Source organism: Mustela lutreola, chromosome 5 (assembly GCF_030435805.1).
Source record: "Mustela lutreola isolate mMusLut2 chromosome 5, mMusLut2.pri, whole genome shotgun sequence".
Taxonomy (NCBI): Eukaryota; Metazoa; Chordata; class Mammalia; order Carnivora; family Mustelidae; genus Mustela; species Mustela lutreola.
The window spans coordinates 139,457,918-139,475,961 of record NC_081294.1 but is presented as its reverse complement, the minus strand read 5'-3'; the positions used below and the strand labels follow the sequence as shown (position 1 = coordinate 139,475,961).

The window sequence follows — 18,044 nt, the reverse complement described above, 5'->3', positions numbered from 1 at the left end:
GCTAGCTCCCCTATAAAAATCCTCCTTGTAGAAGAAATAGTAGTGATTCTTTTTTTTTTTTTTTTTTAAGATTTTATTTATTTATTTGACAGACAGAGATCACAAGTAGGCAGAGAGGCAGGCAGAGAGAGAGGAGGAAGCAGGCTCCCCACTGAGCAGAGAGCCCGATGTGGGGCTTGATCCCAGGACCCTGAGATCATGACCTGAGCTGAAGGCAGAGGCTTAACCCACTGAGCCACCCAGGTGCCCCCGAAGCAGTCTTTCTTAAATGAGGACCAACTCGTGCCCTTCCCCAACTTAACACTGATAGCTTCCCACTGTACTGTGCGTCAAGGAAGAACTCAAACCTGGCACTTAGGCCCAGAACCGTCCAGTCTCAGCCTGGGCCCTCTGACCTCTCAGGCCCCACTCCTTCTCACCTCAGGACCCTTCTGACTTCAGCTTCCCTTTCGGCCAGGTAGGCCCACAGTGCCGTGCTCCTGCTCTCTACTCTCAGCCCCTCAGGAGGCCTGCCCAGACCCCTCACCCAGCATTCCCTTCCCAGCCGCCCCGGCACACATGGGCATGCCTTCTTCATACCCTCGGCATGCTTTCTGTCCTCTTATTTATTCTGTCTCCACATCTAGAATGTAGGTTCCCTCAGGTCTTTTTCTCACAGTCCCCTGCCAGATTCCAAAATTAAAAACTGGTACCCGGCATATCTAAGGCCTTCAGTAAATTTGCTAAAAATTTGCTAAAAATTGCTAAGAAGGTTGTAGTAAGGGGCTCCTGGGTGGCTCAGTGGTTTAAGCCTCTGCCTTCAGCTCAGTCATGATCTCAGGGTCCTGGGATCAAGCCCCGCATTGGGCTCTCTGCTCATCAGGAGCCTGCTTCTTTGTCTTTCTGTCTCTGCCTGCCTCTCTGCCTACTTGTGATCTATGTCAAATAAATAAAATATTTTTAAAAAAGGAAGGTTGTAGTGATTAACTGAGACTGCCCATTTCATCTCATCTCCTGCTAAAACAGTTTTCTTAAAATACAGCTCAAGAGATGGAATTTTCCTTTTAAGATCTGAGAGAGTGAGTGAGAGAAAGAGAGTGCTCATGGCGGGGGGGGGGGGGGGGGGGGGACAGACTCCCTGCTGAGCAGGGAGCCAGATGTGGGGCTCAATGCTAGGGCCCTGGGATCATCATCTGAGCCAAAGGCAGACACTCAACTGACTGAGCCGCCCAGGTGCCCCATGGAGATGGAATTTTTTTTTAAAAGGTAGTTGTCGGGGCACCTGGGTGGCTCAGTGGGTTAAGCCTCTACCTTCGGCTCAGGTCATGGTCTCAGAGTCCTGGGATCAAGCCCCACATGGGGGGGGGGGGGTGTCTCTGCTCAGTAGGGAGCCAGCCTGCTTCCTACTCTCTCTTCCTTCCTATGATCTCTCTCTGTCAAATAAATAAATAAAATCTTAAAAAAAAAAAAAAAGGTAGTTGTCAAAATTTATTTACTTCTTATTTCTTCTTTTTTTATTGACGAGATGGAATTCTGGGGGTCCTCACTCACTCCACAGGTCCTAGAGGAGAAGCAACGGGGCTGTTTTCAAAGATATCACTCCCACTGAACAGAGATCAGGCACTCTGTTCCAGCCAGGTATGTTACAGCAAGACAGTGGGGTTCTACTTTCCCATCTAGTTTAAGTACAGTCCAAATCTTCATGCTCCTTGTGTTAAAAAAAAAAAAAAAAAAAAAATGCCCTTTTGTTGCAACTCGATTCAAGGGAACTTTGTATAAATGTTACAGTGAGTAAAAATTAGCAAATTAATCTGCTCAGGTATTTGGGATATGGTTAGACATCATTTCTGTGCCTTCCTATCCCAAATTATCCAGTTATGTTAGCATTCTGATTTATAGAACCCTCTCTAATCAGTTCATTGCTAGCATTACAGTACATATATTTTTGTCATCAATTTTTTTAAGAAATTTAACTTAAAAAAAGACTTGCAAAAAGAGAGTTGACCTATATAAAAAGCATTTAATAGGACACAAAAGCACCTTTTATCAGGTAAAAGTCCCTATGACATATCTCAGATTACAGATTACACTCATCAAATCTCCCTTTACCTGCAAAGAATTTGTTTGAGTACAAAATAACAAACATCACTGTCTCCACCTTCTTCAGATGAATCTTCAGCATCCTCGATATAATTCGAGTCCCCAACTTTGGGGATTACAATGAACTCAGCAACATAATGACTGTGTTCTCCAAACAAAAATAGACAATACAAAGTTTTCTAGTTTAAAAACAGCACCGTTGGAGGAAGGGGCGAGGTCTTTGAAGTGCCAAGTCCCTAAACACAAGTGATTTACCAAAATTCATGCAAACTAATCTCTGAGTGGTTGATGTTTTGAACTTTTCTGTGATTGGGAGTGAAACACAGAGGTAAGAAAACAGAGCAAAACAGTAACTTTGGAAACTCAAAAGACACACATGAGCATGCGCACACACACACATCCCTGCCACAGTGTTTCTTGTTTTCCGCCCGTTGTATCACCAGTCAGAGATCTCAACCACAAAGGGGGTCTTCACGTCTATCTTGCCGCTGTTGACAATGGAGCAGTCAGTGAGCGGACGGTCGTGCCCATCAGTTGCCTGAAGTTCTATGGAGTGGACCACGGTCTGGGAAGAGAAAAGCAGATTCTGGGTTCACATCTCGCCAGCAACTATGACGATCGCAGGTGAAATCAGTGCCCAGTCTGAAAGGCCAAGTAGAAAACCGGGTTTGTGGCTGTTGTTGTTGTCGGTATGGTACAAAAATCATGTAAGCCAACTATGGAAAACTTAAAATATTCAGGAAATGTATAGATAACAGAACAAAATTTACCCACTGCCTGGCTACTGAAAGAACATACTTGTGTATTTTCTCACTTCTTTTAATTAGCATTTTATATTCTGGGGCGCCTGGGTGGCTCAGTCGGGTAAGCCTCTGCCTACAGCTCAGGTCATGATCCCAGGGTCCTGGGATCGAGCCCCGCATCGGGCTCTCTGCTCAGTGGGGAGCCTGCTACCTCTCTCTCTCTGCCTGCCTCTCCGCCTACTTGTGATCTCTCTCTGTCAAATAAATAAAATTTTTTAAAAATTAGCATTTTATATTCTAAAAATAATATTTTCATAAACACAGAGCTCTAATCAAATGTATTTCTACCCACTTTCTACCCCAGTATAACAGTCAACATGGAATATGAGTCAGTTTCAACAATACCCTGTAAATGGTGTGGGCATAAGAAACTGGGTCAGAAGGCAGATTTAGAAGTGGACCTAGTTCTGTGTTTGCCCATTTTATTTTATTTAATTTATTTTTTTAAAGATTTTATTTATTTATTTGACAGAGATCACAAGTAGGCAGAGAGGCAGATGGAGAGAGGGGGGGAAGCAGGCTCCCCGTGGGGCAGACAGTCCAATGCGGGGCTCGATCCCAGGACCCTAGGATCATGACCTGAGTCGAAGGCAGAGGCTTTAACCCACTGAGCCACCCAGGCACCCCTGGGTTTGCCCATTTTAAAGCTGACCCACGCCCAACAAGTGGAGTGAGAGACCCCAACCCCACAGTGATATGAAGGCCCGTTCTCTACCCTGGAGGACTACACATCTGAGGAAACCACCTTGAGCTTCACAAGGGAAGAGGGAGAACTGGTCCAGGACCAGGGACAGTAGCTTATGACCAGCTTCCCAAATGGGTCTGAGACAAAAATAGCAACAAAGCAACTCACTGCCTTAGACACGGTGCCACCTAACCCAGTCGCTGGCCAATTTAGGTTAACTTAAGATAAAAGACCAGCATTCTTCTAATAATAATGATATATATTTCTAAACATTGTGTCTACGCAAACATGTGTACACATGTCTGCCTCAAGCAGTGGGTCCCCATCTGATGACTTGTGGAACATTTTAAAAAATGCTCATTTAGAGTTAAAATAGAAATTTCTATGTATATTTTCTCACAGTTTTTAAAAATGCTTATTTGTGGGGCCACCTGTGGACACTGTGATTCTGTGAGTCTGAGGGGAGCTCAAGAAAAGTGTAGCGTGGGGCACCTGGGTGACTCAGTGGGTTAAAGCCTCTGCCTTCGGCTCACGTCATGATCCCAGGGTCCTGGGATTGAGCCCTGCATCAGGGTCTCAGCTCAACAGGGAGCCTGCTTCTTCCTTCTCTCTCTCTGCCTGCCTCTCTGCCTACTTGTGGTCTCTGTCTGTCAAATAAATAAATAAAATCTTTAAAAAAAAGGAAAGAAAAAAAAGAAAAGTGTAGCGTTCACAAAGCAAGCCAGATGATCTCTGGGTTAGAATTCAGGAGATTCTGAAGATTCCTTGGAATGGTATAAAACACACACATACACACACAGAATCTTTTTTTCCACCTGGAGAGAAAACCTATAGTTTTCATTACTATCTCAAAGCAGTCTAGGACTCCTAACATGTTAAGGACTGTTCCTCTAAGACCAGGCAGCGGGTCTCCCAGGACGCACCCTAACGGGTGGAAGGAAGTTGGTACAGTCGGGTAGGGCGTGAAGACAGAGGATCTAGAGGGCGAGAAGAAAAACCATGACCGGAAGACAGCATAACACTTGCACTCTTCATTTCTCTTACATGTTAGTATGATATATTCACATATATGCATATATGCAAATATATGCATGAATGTTTGAACTCCATTACATTAAAAACAATTTTTTTTAAGATTTTATTTATTTATTTGACAGAGATCACAAGTAGGCAGAGAGGAGGAAGCAGGCTCCCTGCGGAGCAGAGAGCCCAATGTGGGGCTCGATCCCAGGACTCTGGGATCATGAACTGAGCCGAAGGCAGGGGCTTTAACCCACTGAGCCACCCAGGCGCCCCACATTTAAAATTTTTTAAACCCTGGTTAGGCCCACCGATCAAAAACGCAAACTGGTGGAGCACAGGCATATGGACGTTTAGCTCACTTCAAGGGCGTCATTCTGTGTGAGACTTGAGGGGTGCTGGCATTCATTACTGTGTGAGAATAGATGCCTTGAGGGGTGCCTAGGTGGCTCAGTCTGTTAACCGTCTGCCTTCAGCTCAGGTCATGATCCCAGGGTCTTGGGACTGAGCCCCACGTCAGGCTCCCTGCTCAGCGAGGAGTCTGCTTCTCTGTCTCCCTCTGCCTGCTGCTCCCCTCTTGTGTGCTCTCTCTCTGTCAAATACATAAATGAAATCTTTAAAATAAATAAAATAAGTAGGTGCCTCAAAGGAAGTTATGGCTCGTGAGAATATAGGTCTGTCCTTTATTGTGATAGGATGGACAGTGATCTATGAAGTGATATGTGTCTGCCCTCTTTCTCTCTCATTCCATTGCCAATGAGAACCGTATCTTTGGCGGCTCAGGCTGAACACTTCCTTGCCTTGTGAGAGAGGTTCTTAATGGGTCAGCTCGGTTCCTGGCTTTTCAATGGGTAGAATCAGGATGGGGGTAGAAGCTGTGGAAGAATTGTCACAAGTGAGCTTGGCTCACTTGCATTTGGATGGAACAGACAGAACAGCTCACGTGAAAATGATACAAAATCGGGCGCCTGGGTGGCTCCGTTGGTTAACCGTCTGCCTTCAGCTCGGGTTGTGATCTCAGGGTCCTGGGATCGAGCCCCACATTAGGCTCCTTGCTCAGCAGCAAGCCTGCTTCTCCCTCTGCCTCTGCTCATGCTCACTCACTCTCTGTTTCTCTCTGCCTCTCTCTCCCTCAAATAAATAAATAAAACCACTTTTCAAAAGAAGAAAGGAAACCAAATCAAATATGGAAGAGGATGGGGGGTGTTCCGGAGTGGTCCAGGATTGGGTCGGGCAGACCTTCCATCTTCTAGTTTAGGAGCTGGGAGAGATTCTGTGAGCAGATGCTAAGGAGGGAAACTGTTGGGAGTGGAGGAGAATGAGGATTTTTAAGAAGTGTTTCTCTGGATTATGAACTGGACCCTTGAGATACTCTTTGAGACAGGTTATGCCTGCAGGAATTTAAATTCCCTTTAGCAACTGTCATCACTCTACTGACTATGTCTTTGGAGGGGACTTGTTACTGCACCGAACCATGTGGTCTTCAAGGGATTTTTAAAAATATTTTGTTTTCAACCGTGGTAAAAGAACCTAACATAAAATGCACCACCTTCTCTATTTCAAAGTGTACGGTGCCATAGTCTTAAGTATATTCCCATTATACTGTGCAACTATTATTCCCATTATGTGCAACGCTTCTGCAGAACTTTTTTCCTCTTGCAGAGGTGCAGCTCTGTGCCCAGAGAACACTCCCCATTTCTCCCTCCCTGCCGGCCCCTGGCAACCACCATTCTACCTCATTCTACATGTATCTGACTCCTTTAGATACCTTTTAAAAGTGGAATCGTATGGTCTTTTGTGACTGGCTTATTTTACTCAACATATTCAAGGTTCATCCATGTTGTACCATGTGACGGGATTTCCTTCCTTTTTCAGGTGGCATAAAACCTAATATATGCACGTAGGGGACCCGGGTTTTACTTGGTTATGTTAAAAAAGAGTTTCCATTTATATCCAGTAGCGAGATAAAGGAAGCCCTTAATTTTTCCACGTCAAGGCTCCATCTTCTGCCCCGGTACGCCTCACAGTTAAAATACCACATGCAATTCACCTTTAAAGAGGCAAGTCAGCATGGAATGATGGATCTCTAACAAGCACATTTTAAGATTAAAATAAATCACTGAAAGTACTCTCACTGTAAATATAAAGCTCTGAACGGGGCATAATAACCTATCACATTACCATTCCATCAAGGACTTTTCCAAATACCACATGTTTGCCATCCAGCCAGGTGGGCTTGGTCAAGGTGATGAAGAACTGAGAGCCGTTGGTATCAGGTCCAGCATTGGCCATGCTTACCCACCCAATGCCATAATGCTTCAGCTTGAAGTTCTCATCTGGAAATGTCTCACCATAAATGCTTATACCTGGGTGAGACAAAATTAAAAAAAGAAAAAAGAAAAAGAGGAGAATCACCAGATGTTATATGAAAGCAAATTCTTCAAAGGGAACCATAAGGTTTTAATAAAACTGGGGACATGGGGATGGGAAAAGATGGTCAAGCATAAGGAGAAACAAAGGAAGTGGTAGAATTCACTCCTTTGGGAATCAGGGCATCAGAGACCCAGATAAACACACAAAAACCTTAAAGATGGCACCATCCTCTGACCTCAAAGCAAGACCCCAAACAAGCAAGTCAACGATTTAGCTCTGAAATGAGAAGGAAGGGCAGGATGACACTGTTACGCCAATGTGGAAACCTGGGCTATGTTACTGGCACCATGTCTGTCCTGAGCTTCAAGTGGTCGCTCCGGCTTCAGCACCCAACCCTGGCACAATCAGCACTTGATATACACCCTCCGCTAATCCTCATGACCTTACAGAACAGGTCTTCTCAATCCCACTTGAAATGAAGAAACAGAGGTTACAGAGCTTGAAAACTGCATAGCAGAACCCGGCGCTCACGTGACATGCTGACCCTCCAGCGGCGGCTCTTGCCCGCCCCCGTGCTGGAGCAACGGCAGCCAGCCTGCATGTAATGAGGCACAACGCCTTCCAGGCTCACCAGGCTACGGAAGGGGTGTCAAACGGGAGCACCCAGTGATCTGACCTTGAGCGGAAGAACTGGAAGCAGCCATGGGGACTGAGCTCCAGCCCAGCAGCAAGGAGGGCAGAACCCGTTTCTCCCCTAAGAGAAGAGTACACACCATGAGAAGTGTCTGCTCTATCCTCCAACACCTTGAGTGCATGTCATGCCCACCTCCTCCCTTTCTGCAGGGCTCTACCTCCACTGGCTGCCAACCTCGAGATCCTGGCTTGGCTGCATGGACCAGAAGTGGCTATCCAAGGCAGGCAATTTAGAGCTGATTGGTCAGTGGCCTGGAAGGAAAGCTCTGCTCATGGAGAGGTCTAGGCCAAATGTAAGTGATCCAAAAGGTCTTTCCTCCAAAACTCAAGAGAATCTCGACTCAAGACCTATGTCCGCACACTTCCACATGGGTGCGTGCACACGCGCACACACACGGCAGGGAAGGCAAAGAGAGAGAGACGAGTCAGGAAAGAGGACACAGTGAAGCTCAGCTGTTCCTGCTGGGCTCCAGGATGGGAGAGTGGGACACCAGTTTCAAGGGCACTGCTACAGGGAGCTGCACACTCTTCCAGCTCTGCACCAGCAAGGGAGGGAGGACTGCTCTCCTGCGCATCTTCCCCCCACCAGCCCGCTGACCCAGTGTGTTTCTGAATGTGTTTCTCTGCTCCATTCTCCATCCCTGAACCCTTACATTTTTGTAAGGACTAAAAGTAATGCTCCCGAAGACCCTGGCAAATCCAAGGGTTTAACGGTAGCCATTTTCTTATAAAGAAATCATTGTAATCAACCTAAAATTAGCAGTAGTGCATGAAAAGTGGGCCTAAGGGTTTCTCCAAAAAGTTAGCCATTTCGTACCCATCAGAACACGTATTTGCTGAATTAAAAATCTTAAATCTGAAGTAAATTTACATCCTAATGTAGCTAGCTCTATTATGTGCATTCGGGAAAAGGACTCATGACACTTCTGAGCCCAGAGAGCTTGGGTACGTGCAGTCCCCAGGGAGGAACAATCAGCTCTGGTGTATGTGACAGTCCATAAATTTAATTATTTGTGCTTCACAGCCCTCTATCTTGGCTTATAAAAACATATAATATGGGGCGCCTGGGTAGCTCAGTGGGTTAAGCCTCTGCCTCTGGCTCAGGTCATGATCTCAGGGTCCCAGGATCAAGCCCCGCATTGGGCTCTCTGCTTAGCAGGGAGCCTGCTTCCCCCTCTCTCTCTGTCTGCCTCTCTGCCTACTTGTGATCTCTCTCTCTCTCTCTGTCAAATAAATAAAATCTTAAAAAAAAAACACCATGTAATATGGACAACTCATTGATTACTTACTATTATTGGAAAAGCCGACAACAAAGTAAAAGAATTTGAAAAAAAAAAAAAGGGGGGGGGGGTAAATCCCCCCTGCAACCCCACCACCTCAACCCTGGTCTCTCCCTTCAGTTGTGCTGCCCCCAGCCCTCCTGCACCACATCCGTGTCTGGGGCCGGCTGCTCCCCTCCCCCACACCAGCGTGTGCACGCTTTCTCATTCGACCTTTCCTTCCCTTGTGGGCCTCTTTCTCGACCACTGCCTACTGGGAGTCTAGCATGTTAGTAACTGCAGAGCCATCTCCTGGATGAATGTATCTCCACTATGGAAAGCTAATGAGCCAGAGCACTACTGTTTCCCGTGAAGGGGGCCTCACTCGTTTGTACGTGTGACTAGATTTGAGGAGCTGAGGCCCCCCTGCCAAACCCTGTCCTTCTGAAGATTAGTTTGGTGGTCGTGAGCAGTTCATTTCTTATGTCTGGGAATTCAGTTCAGGGGGGTAAATGCACAGACTTGATCTTGGGTTTCAGTGTGGTATAGAGAAAGGAGAAATATAAAAGACATGATTACCACCGGTGCCGTCCCCACTCGTGAAGTCTCCTCCTTGAATCATGAAATCTTTGATGACGCGATGAAATTTGCTTCCTTTATAGCCGTATCCTTTCTAAAGAGATTACGTCAGTTGAATATACAAGTAGATAGAACCTGTACTGCAAGGTGAACCCCACCGTTTTTAGTACATGAACTGCCGTAGTGAGCACTGAACCCCGCTGTTTATCGGGACATGACCCAATGAGAAAATGACACAAACTCTCTGTAGAATTAGGTCCCTGTGATGATGTACGTAGAAACACATCGAAGGACCCAAAACAAAGAAATAAATCAACCGTGGAAGTAGGGTATTAATGTCAATAAGTCAAAAGAGTGCCCATCTGTATTCTCACGTGGTAACTGCTTCCCCTCGATTTCTAGGGCCCCAAGGACACAGAGCACCAGAACAGTAAGATTTTGTAGGAAAATAAAGTAAAATATTGTAAGAATGTCTCGGGTTCACCGGACCTGCTCAATCCACGCCCATTTTCCCAGCAGACAACTTTATGCTGGGCTTAAAAGAAAGAAGACCCGGGGGCGCCTGGGTGGCGCAGTGGGTTAAGCCGCTGCCTTCGGCTCAGGTCATGATCTCAGGGTCCTGGGATCGAGGCCCGCGTCGGGCTCTCTGCTCAGCAGGGAGCCTGCTTCCCTCTCTCTCTGCCTGCCTCTCTGCCTGCTTGCGATCTCTCTGTCTCTCTGTCAAATAAATAAATGGAAAAAAAAAAAAAAAAAGAAGAAGAAGGAAGACCCCCCTCCTGGGCGCATTTAAGGGAACCCAGACTGACACTGACCTCCCCTGTTGCGAGCGCGACAAAATTTTCCACAGTCTTGGGCACAACCTTGCCGAAGAGGCCAATCACGATTCTGCCGACATCTTTGTCTCCAATCCTCACATCGAAGAAGACCTGCGTTGTGAGGGAACGGCGGAGCAGAGGGTTACAACGGGAAGAGAAAGGTACAGTCTGAGAATGCGTCCCCATGTGAAAGCCCTTCCCGCCTCCGCCAGCAGTGGACAAAGAAGCTCTAGATTCATCTCCAATCACCAGTGTGGCTGCATTCCATCTGCCAAAAAAAAAAAAAAAAAAAAACAAAACCCAAAAACGTTCATCCTGCCAACATTTCATGAGCACCCCCCTCTCGGCCAAGCACCGCACGAGGCCCTGGGTTTGCAGACTGACTCAGCACTGTCCCGAGTCCGCCGGTGAGGTCTCTGAGAACCCCACGGTCCCGGCAGCCCTGCGGTCCCCTCCCCTTTCCCAGCCTTGCGCTCTTCTGATGGGTGATGTTTTTGATCTTGGCAGGAGAGAACAACACATAAGAAGAGAAATAGTCTAACCATCCAGATTTATTTTTTTGTAACTTCGACCAGTGCCCGATTCCCGGGGAATGCTCAGCAGACACCTGCCGTCAAGGGAACTGCAAGACATCAAAACGCACGGCCAGACCTCTGAAAGGCCTGCCACTCACTTCGGACTCTTGTCAGGCTCCTGGTCCCCAGGCTTGTCCCGAGCCCCAACAGGGCCATCGGCCCTGCACACTCAGACACCCAGCTTAGTCCTCATGCCCCCAAAGTCCCACGGGGATGCTGGGTTCTCTTTGTGGCACAACATGTCAGGGCAGATGAAAGAAAGCACGTCCCCACGAGGGTGCATCAGTCACGTTGCACGCACGTGAACCCCATCAGTTCCCTTCCCTGAAACAAATGTTGAAAACCTGTTTCATCCAAATGAAATGATACCCGTAGTGCTTCACCAATCACCGTGTTAGGGTGACACCAACGGGATGCTTGAAAAGGCTACGGAGTCGAAGGGCATTCTATTAGCGGGCTTAGATTATATGAAGCAATTTACTGTTCGAATGCGTTAAAAATAAAAGAGAGAGAGAGACCTTTGAGAGATGGCTCTAAAAAATATAAGAAGGGCTGTCAAAGAAAAAAGATGTCTCGCAGTTTAGAAAAATCGTGAAGTAAAGACTGTCAAGCTTTGGTGCAAGACAAGGGCTTCTGCCAATACGTCAGCACGTCTGTCACGGGCTGATGTGATATTTAGTGCTCCGTGTGGCATTTTAGAATTTTCCCGTGGCCACGGCAGCCGCAACTGTATTATTATTTATACAGGAGGACTTTATAGACTGTAACAAAGACCACGCCCTTGAGATGAGCCTGTGCACTTGAGGACGACAGTTGGACATGGATCCAGGACAGGCCCCAGCCCTGACACGCCGGGACCGGGGTCACCAGGGCTGGTGTCAAAGAGAAGCACCTTCTCCAAAAGGATTTCCAAGCCCAGGAGTAAACTCAGCCCCGGGAGAAGAATTAGGGTCCTCATCTTAAAGGAATGCCATACAAGACCCTAGAAAGGCCTGCCAGACTTCTAACGTACAGAAGAGAAAATAAAGCCTGTGGGTGTCTGGGCAGCAAGGAGCATAAAACGTGGGAGAGCAAGCCGGAGAAGGTGAAGGAAAAGGGTCTGTCACCCAGCAAAACTCTTCAATAAAAATCTGCTGTTCTGACGTGCGGCCTTGCACACTTACTAAGAAGATTTTTCTCCAAACTGCAGGGTCCTTCCACTTTGTGACTGGCAGCAAGAAAATACAGCAGGGTTTTCTGAGTCCGGTGGAAATGATAACATCACATCTTCTCTGTCACCAAGTACACAAGAACGCTGGCTCCCGGGCCCAGAGGGATGCTGAGGGCTGAGGGAAGGCATCCTCCATGGAGAAGGTGCGATGGGAAGCAGGCCTGGAGGCAAGGGAGAGGCCTCCAGGGACAAGAATGGGCCTGAGCCCCACGGGGGCAGAGTTCCTTCTAGAGACCAAACACCAGGGCAGGAAATGGGCTCTTTGTGCCTTCCGACTGCAATTCCCAGGGAAGGGAGATTCTGACCAGTTCCAGAAGGCGGAGGAAGGCTGCTGGCTAGGAGACCTGGGTTTTTTTTGCTGGGCAGCAGAGAGCGGGGAAAGAACAGGGCCCCAGAAGACTTGGGGGAATATTACTCGTGTTGGGGGGAAGGAGGATCTGGGAGCCCTGAGACCAGTTCAAGGAGGAAGTCCTAGGGCCTGTGGTGGGGTGTGTGGCTGAGGGGACTTAAAGACAGGGGAGAGAGGCACTGGGATAACGGAGAAGAAACTGGAGGAGGAGGAAGAGGAGGGGGGGAAGACCCCCTGTGGGGTCTCAGGGAGCTCTGCCGAAACTGGGAGAGTGAAAGCCAACCGTGCAGTCCTGTCATTTATCCTGCATATGGCGCTTGCAGTCCAGGCAGGGAATCCTCTAAGGGGTCGAAATGGTGTTTTTAGATCCCAGGTGCCTGGCACAGCGTCGTCGTTCAAGCAGGTACTCAAAAAATGGTGAGTACTTCAACGCCCCGTGAGAGGGGACGTGAGAAGCAGGGCAAACTACCTCAGTATAGGGAGCAGGGGACCCAAGGTGGCTGCCAGGCAAACACTCTCCCTCTGCACCGTGTCACCCTGAGATCATCTCTGACTGCGTGCGTGCCCTAAGGGACAGGCCCTGTTCTGGACACAGAGTGAGGCTGCAAAGCCCCTGGCCACATGGACGTTATAGTCCCCCAGAAAACACATATGTAAGTAGCTATAATATAATGGACAATCTGGTTTTATAACAAGATAAGTACTGATGAAATATCATGGGTAGAGGTGATAATTATCTGTGGAGATCAGGGTGGGCTTCCTGGCAGAGGTGGTAACTGGATTCCACACTGTACTTCAGGAGCAAGCTCAAGTCATTTCTGTTTTCCCCTTGAGGGCTGCCTTTGGAAGGTCCTTTGAAAATCATGGGTCACGGGAGGCGGGAGGTAGAGACAAGAGGGAACAGGAAAGAGGCACTCACAGAGCCTGATCCTAACCCCGGAAGGGTTAATCCTGCTTCCACTTCCAGAGCAACTAGGGTAGATGCCAAGGACAAGAGCCAACCACCCTGCTCCACTGCTACTGGCCATGGGTCCTTGGGCAACTTAATTCAGCTCTGAGCTTCTGTTCCTCACCTGTTTCAGGGCTGCATTAATAAGGTCACGTAAATAACACTAACAATGGACCTCAGAAATCTTGGCTAAGCACTTTACCTGCTTTATCACATCTAATATGCAAAACAAACACACAAAAACCCCAGCAGGTAGATATTATCTATGTTTCCACTAATAGAGAAGGAAATGGAGCTTCACACATTAAATCACCTGCCCCAAGGGCACCAGGCCATGCTCTAGGAAAGTGCCAGCAAGTTGGGCCAGGCATGTGTGCAGCTGGAAAGACAGCACTATTCTCTCTCATCTAGGTGCCTGATCTTGTGCAGAACCTCTAGCGTCTGCTCAGAAGTACAGGTTGGCAGATGTCTGTTCCGGGGACTTTGAGACCAGCGAGCTGGAGCGTGGACCAGAGGCTCCAGGGCTGGGCAGGCAGCAGAGGGGGTTGCTGGTGAGTGCCACTGAAGGGGGGGCAGTGCCTCGCCCCTCTCTTATTCCAGATTCCTAGTTTTTAAATGAAGTCAGAGGGAAAACAAAGGACCGTTGGGGAAAACACTAGAGCGATGGCCAGTTTATCTACTTTTGCGAACTCAGGGAAATTATTTTTTAAATTTAAAAATATATATATTTATTTATTTGACAGAAAGAGAGGAAGCACAAGCAAAGGGAGTGGCAGGGCAGAGGCAGAGGGAGAACCAGGCTTCCTCGCTGAGCGGGGAGCCCAATGTAGGGCTCGATCCCAGGGTCCTGGGATCCTGATCTGAGCTGAAGGCAGACGTTTAACCAACTGAGCCACCCAGGCATTCCTTGGGGAAATAATGTTTAATGTTTCTCTTTTCCCATATATTGAGTTGTTTTAAAAAGTCCACTGAAAAAGTCACTTGACAGGGCCGAATCTGTAGAAGACTCGCCTACACAATTAGCTTTTAGAACTTCATGATAGAGGCGCCTGGGTGGCTCAGTTGGTTAAGCTGTCTGCCTTCAGCTCTGGTCACAATCTTGCGGTCCTCAGATCGAGCCCAGCACCTGGCTCCCTGCTCAGCAGAGAGTTTGCTTCTCCCTCTGCCTATACCCCTGTTTGTGATCTCTCTCTCTCTGTCAAATAAATAAATAAAAATCTTAAAAAAGAAAAAAAACTTCATGATAAATTTGGTAGGAAGGGAAGGGAGATACATTACTAATTCTGAGAGCAGAGTACAGGAAAATTTGCTGAAGGACAGCACCCTAGCCGAGGGGCAGAGATGCTCCAACCTCCCCTCCAGCAGCTTTCTCTTGGCACCCCTCCTAGACATTCCCAGCCTGGGTGACTCACAGATCGTGACTGACTTGATCTAGGCTGGGTCTCTGCACTGGGTAGGTTTAAAAAGCCTCCCTGGTGAAGTCTGTTCCCAAACCCCGCAAATGACAGACTTATGGTAAGAAATGATTCATGTTTATCTGAGATTCACACCTCACTGGGAACCTTATATTTTATCTGGCAATTCTACTTCATTTCCCCTACCCCCCATCTAAACCATCAGCAAGTCTTATTAGTTGCATTTCAAAACATCTATTTCACATCCCTCCCCTTTGCTCCCCATTTCCACGGTTAGCACCCAAATCCACGCCATGGCCATATGGACTCTGACATGGAGCCTGAATGATCTCCCATTTCACTGTCCGTGGAGCGACCACAGTCTCTGTTTAAAAGCATATATGAGATGTCAATCCCATGCTTAAAACCCCAGGAGCTAACTGCACTTAGACTAAGACCTCAAATTAGAAGATTAAACTGCCTCAAAACCCGCTCCTAACTGTGGACTCCAAGACCCTACACGATTTTGCTGCTGCTGACCCTTCCTGCCTTGTCTCAAGACACTCCCCTCACCCCTGAGTGGAAGCCTGTCCCCCTCTCTCTGTCCTCTGAACTCTGATGGCTTTCCTGGCACGGGGCCTTTGCACATACAACTCCCTTTGCATCCCAAGTGCTTGCCAGGCTGATTTCTCTTATCCTCCAGGTATTTTTTTAGTATCACCAGGTCTATTAAAGGGTTTACAATAGTCCCCGCCCCCGTACTCTAGGTTTCCATTTTCCCCAAGGTTCAGTTATTCCCCTCAGCCCTGTGAGCTGTGGTCAGAAGAGGAGGAGGAGCGGAACAGCTCGGAATGCCTACCGCAGTCAGGTCACCTTATTTCATCTCATCAGGTAGACACTTTATCATCTCCCGGCATCGCAAGAGGAAAGGTGAGTGCCCTTAAGATGCTTCGAGAAAGACGGCATCTGCGTAATTTCTTACCGTGTAATGTTATAACTGTCCTATTTTATTATCAGTTATTATTATTAATCTCTTTCTGTGCCTAATTTATATATTAAACGTTCCCTTTATTTAATATATATATGTTATGTATAGGACAAAACACAGTGTATGGGTTTCAGTATCCACTGGGGCTCTTAGAACTTGGCCCCCGCAGACAGGAGGGGACTACTATATTTTCTTCCTCATTTTATGAACGTTACCTTTACGATTGTATCCCGAAAGACCCAAACTGTATCTGCAGACTGAAAGACTCCCTCTCCCCCACCCTTTCAGCTCTATGGCTCTTGGACAAGCCATTTCTCAAAAGTGGATACGCCTCAAATATCAAGGGGCAGGGCTGAGAATCAGTGCTCACAACAGTGGGGCTAGGTTTCCGCCTTTCACGCACACAGAGACTGCAGCATGGTATGGCCTTTCTGTTCATTCTTAGGCTACATCAGATGTTTGGGGGATCTCCCTCTCTCCACGAACCTCATTCTCCCCTACCCACACCCCAGGTGGGATCTGTGGGAGAGGACTTAAGCAGTCTACTTCTTGTTCAACAGTATCATTCCCACTGGCAAACACCCGACTGACTATTAAAACAACTTGCAGCTGCCCCTCCTCCCAGATTCCAAGACACTGCTGCTGCCGGTGGTTTTTTCTACAAGTAGTGATCAAGGGCACCAAATCATTCCCTTCCCTCCCTCCCTCCCTCCCTTGCTCTGTCTCTCCCCACACCCTCCATTATCTTCTAGCCTGGGTAAATATGCTGAAAAAAGCACGGTGGTGCTTGGAGAGACAGTCCAAGGCAGATCCCCGCCCCCATCAATCCCCCCCCCCAACCCCCGCCCAATCCCCTCTAGAGATGAAAAGGCTGTGGGTGCTAGCAGCTTCCCAAGCTCAGGATGCAAACTCTGAAACAGTCAAAGGCTAAAGGCGCACCCCCCACCCCCGGGCTGAGGGGACAGACTCCCGCGAAAGCAAGGCTCCTAGTTTGCCCGGACGCCCCCCACCCCAGCGGGCTCCTCCAGGCTGGGTGACAGCGGTGGCCGTCTCCCACTGCACCCCCGCGGCTCAGAGCTCGTCTCTTCGCCACCTCCGACCCCCCCCCCCCCCCGCCCCGCGCCTGCATTCTTCCTGCTTCTATTCCACAGTCCTCGCCACGCAAAAGGAAGTACTCGGGCCGCCTCCTTCCTGGAGAGAGAGCCCGGTGGTTCCGGAAGCTTCCCGCAGCGCCCAGGGCAGGTCACGTCGGACCGCCGCCCCGGAGACTAAGTTCAAACTGCTGGGCCTAGCGCCCCCAAGTCGCCCCGGACAGGGCGGTCCCCGAGCCCTCGCACTGAGCCCTGCGGCCGCCTCGCATCCTCGCATCGCCGCCGCGGACTCCGAGGACCCAGTCCCCAAAGCTCCCCCCAGCCCCCTGGCCCGCGCGAGGGCAGTTTGCTGCCCGCCAATCAGTTACCTTGGCCGTCACGGTGGGGCCTCGCCTGCTGACGCCCGAGGCCCCCGCAGAAGTCACGAGCGCGCCGAGCCCCACGCAAAGCGCGAGAGGTAGCAGCAGCTGGGGACCCGGGCCCATGGCGAGCGCCGGCAGCGGCTGCAGCGGCTCCCGCGCCACCGCAGCCTCCGGGACGGGTGGCTGGACTTCCCCGGCCGCTGCGCCTGCGCGCTCCGGGTTTGGGGAGGTGGGGGGGCTAGGATGAGGCGGTCGGGGCAGGGCGGGAACCTGGGGCGCGCTCCTCCCAAGTTCAGCCCCGGGAGCCGCTGGGGACTGGGCGCGACGCGCTGCTGACGGACGCTCCAGCGGCCGGGGCGCAGGACGCCGGGGGCCGCAGCGAGCCAGCTCTGCTTCCGCGCGGTGCCCCAGAGAGGCACCGACCCTAAGCGCGGTGGAGCTGCAGGGTGAGCGCGGGGCATCTCCCTCAACGTACCGCGTAGGCGCGTGTTAAACCTGGCGGAAAGTTCAGGACTCTCCGCGCTCCAAGTCCTCCTGGCAAATTGTGCGCTGCTCAGTCAGAGGCTCTGCAGACCGGTTGGTGTCCGTGACCACAGCTGCCCTTGGAGGAGCCCCCGCCGCACCTGTCAGGTTCTTGGGAGACCTTAGTTAGGTCATCAAAGACTTCAGCCTAAAGTTTTCGATGCCTATCAGTGCTTTGGAACCCCTGGATGGGCTGACTCGATTACATGCAATGAATGACCCATGAGATGATTCAAGTTGGAGATACAGTTTTTTACAAACTTATGAACTGGGTTTAGGAAGACTAATGATATGGGGA

The 18,044-nt window shown here is 49.2% G+C and overlaps 1 protein-coding gene across 1 annotated transcript; it reads right to left on the bottom strand.

Annotated features, from left to right (window-relative positions):
• Window positions 1-1,979: 1,979 nt before the first annotated feature.
• On the bottom strand, window positions 1,980-17,441 carry PPIC (peptidylprolyl isomerase C). The gene is made up of 5 exons (XM_059175743.1): window positions 17,231-17,441; window positions 10,304-10,417; window positions 9,492-9,585; window positions 6,769-6,953; window positions 1,980-2,644 (listed from the first exon to the last, which is right to left on the bottom strand). The coding sequence occupies exons 1-5, from the start codon at window positions 17,345-17,347 to the stop codon at window positions 2,516-2,518; spliced, it is 639 nt and encodes a 212-aa protein (XP_059031726.1). The 5' UTR covers window positions 17,348-17,441; the 3' UTR covers window positions 1,980-2,515.
• Between the last annotated feature and the right edge of the window lie 603 nt (window positions 17,442-18,044).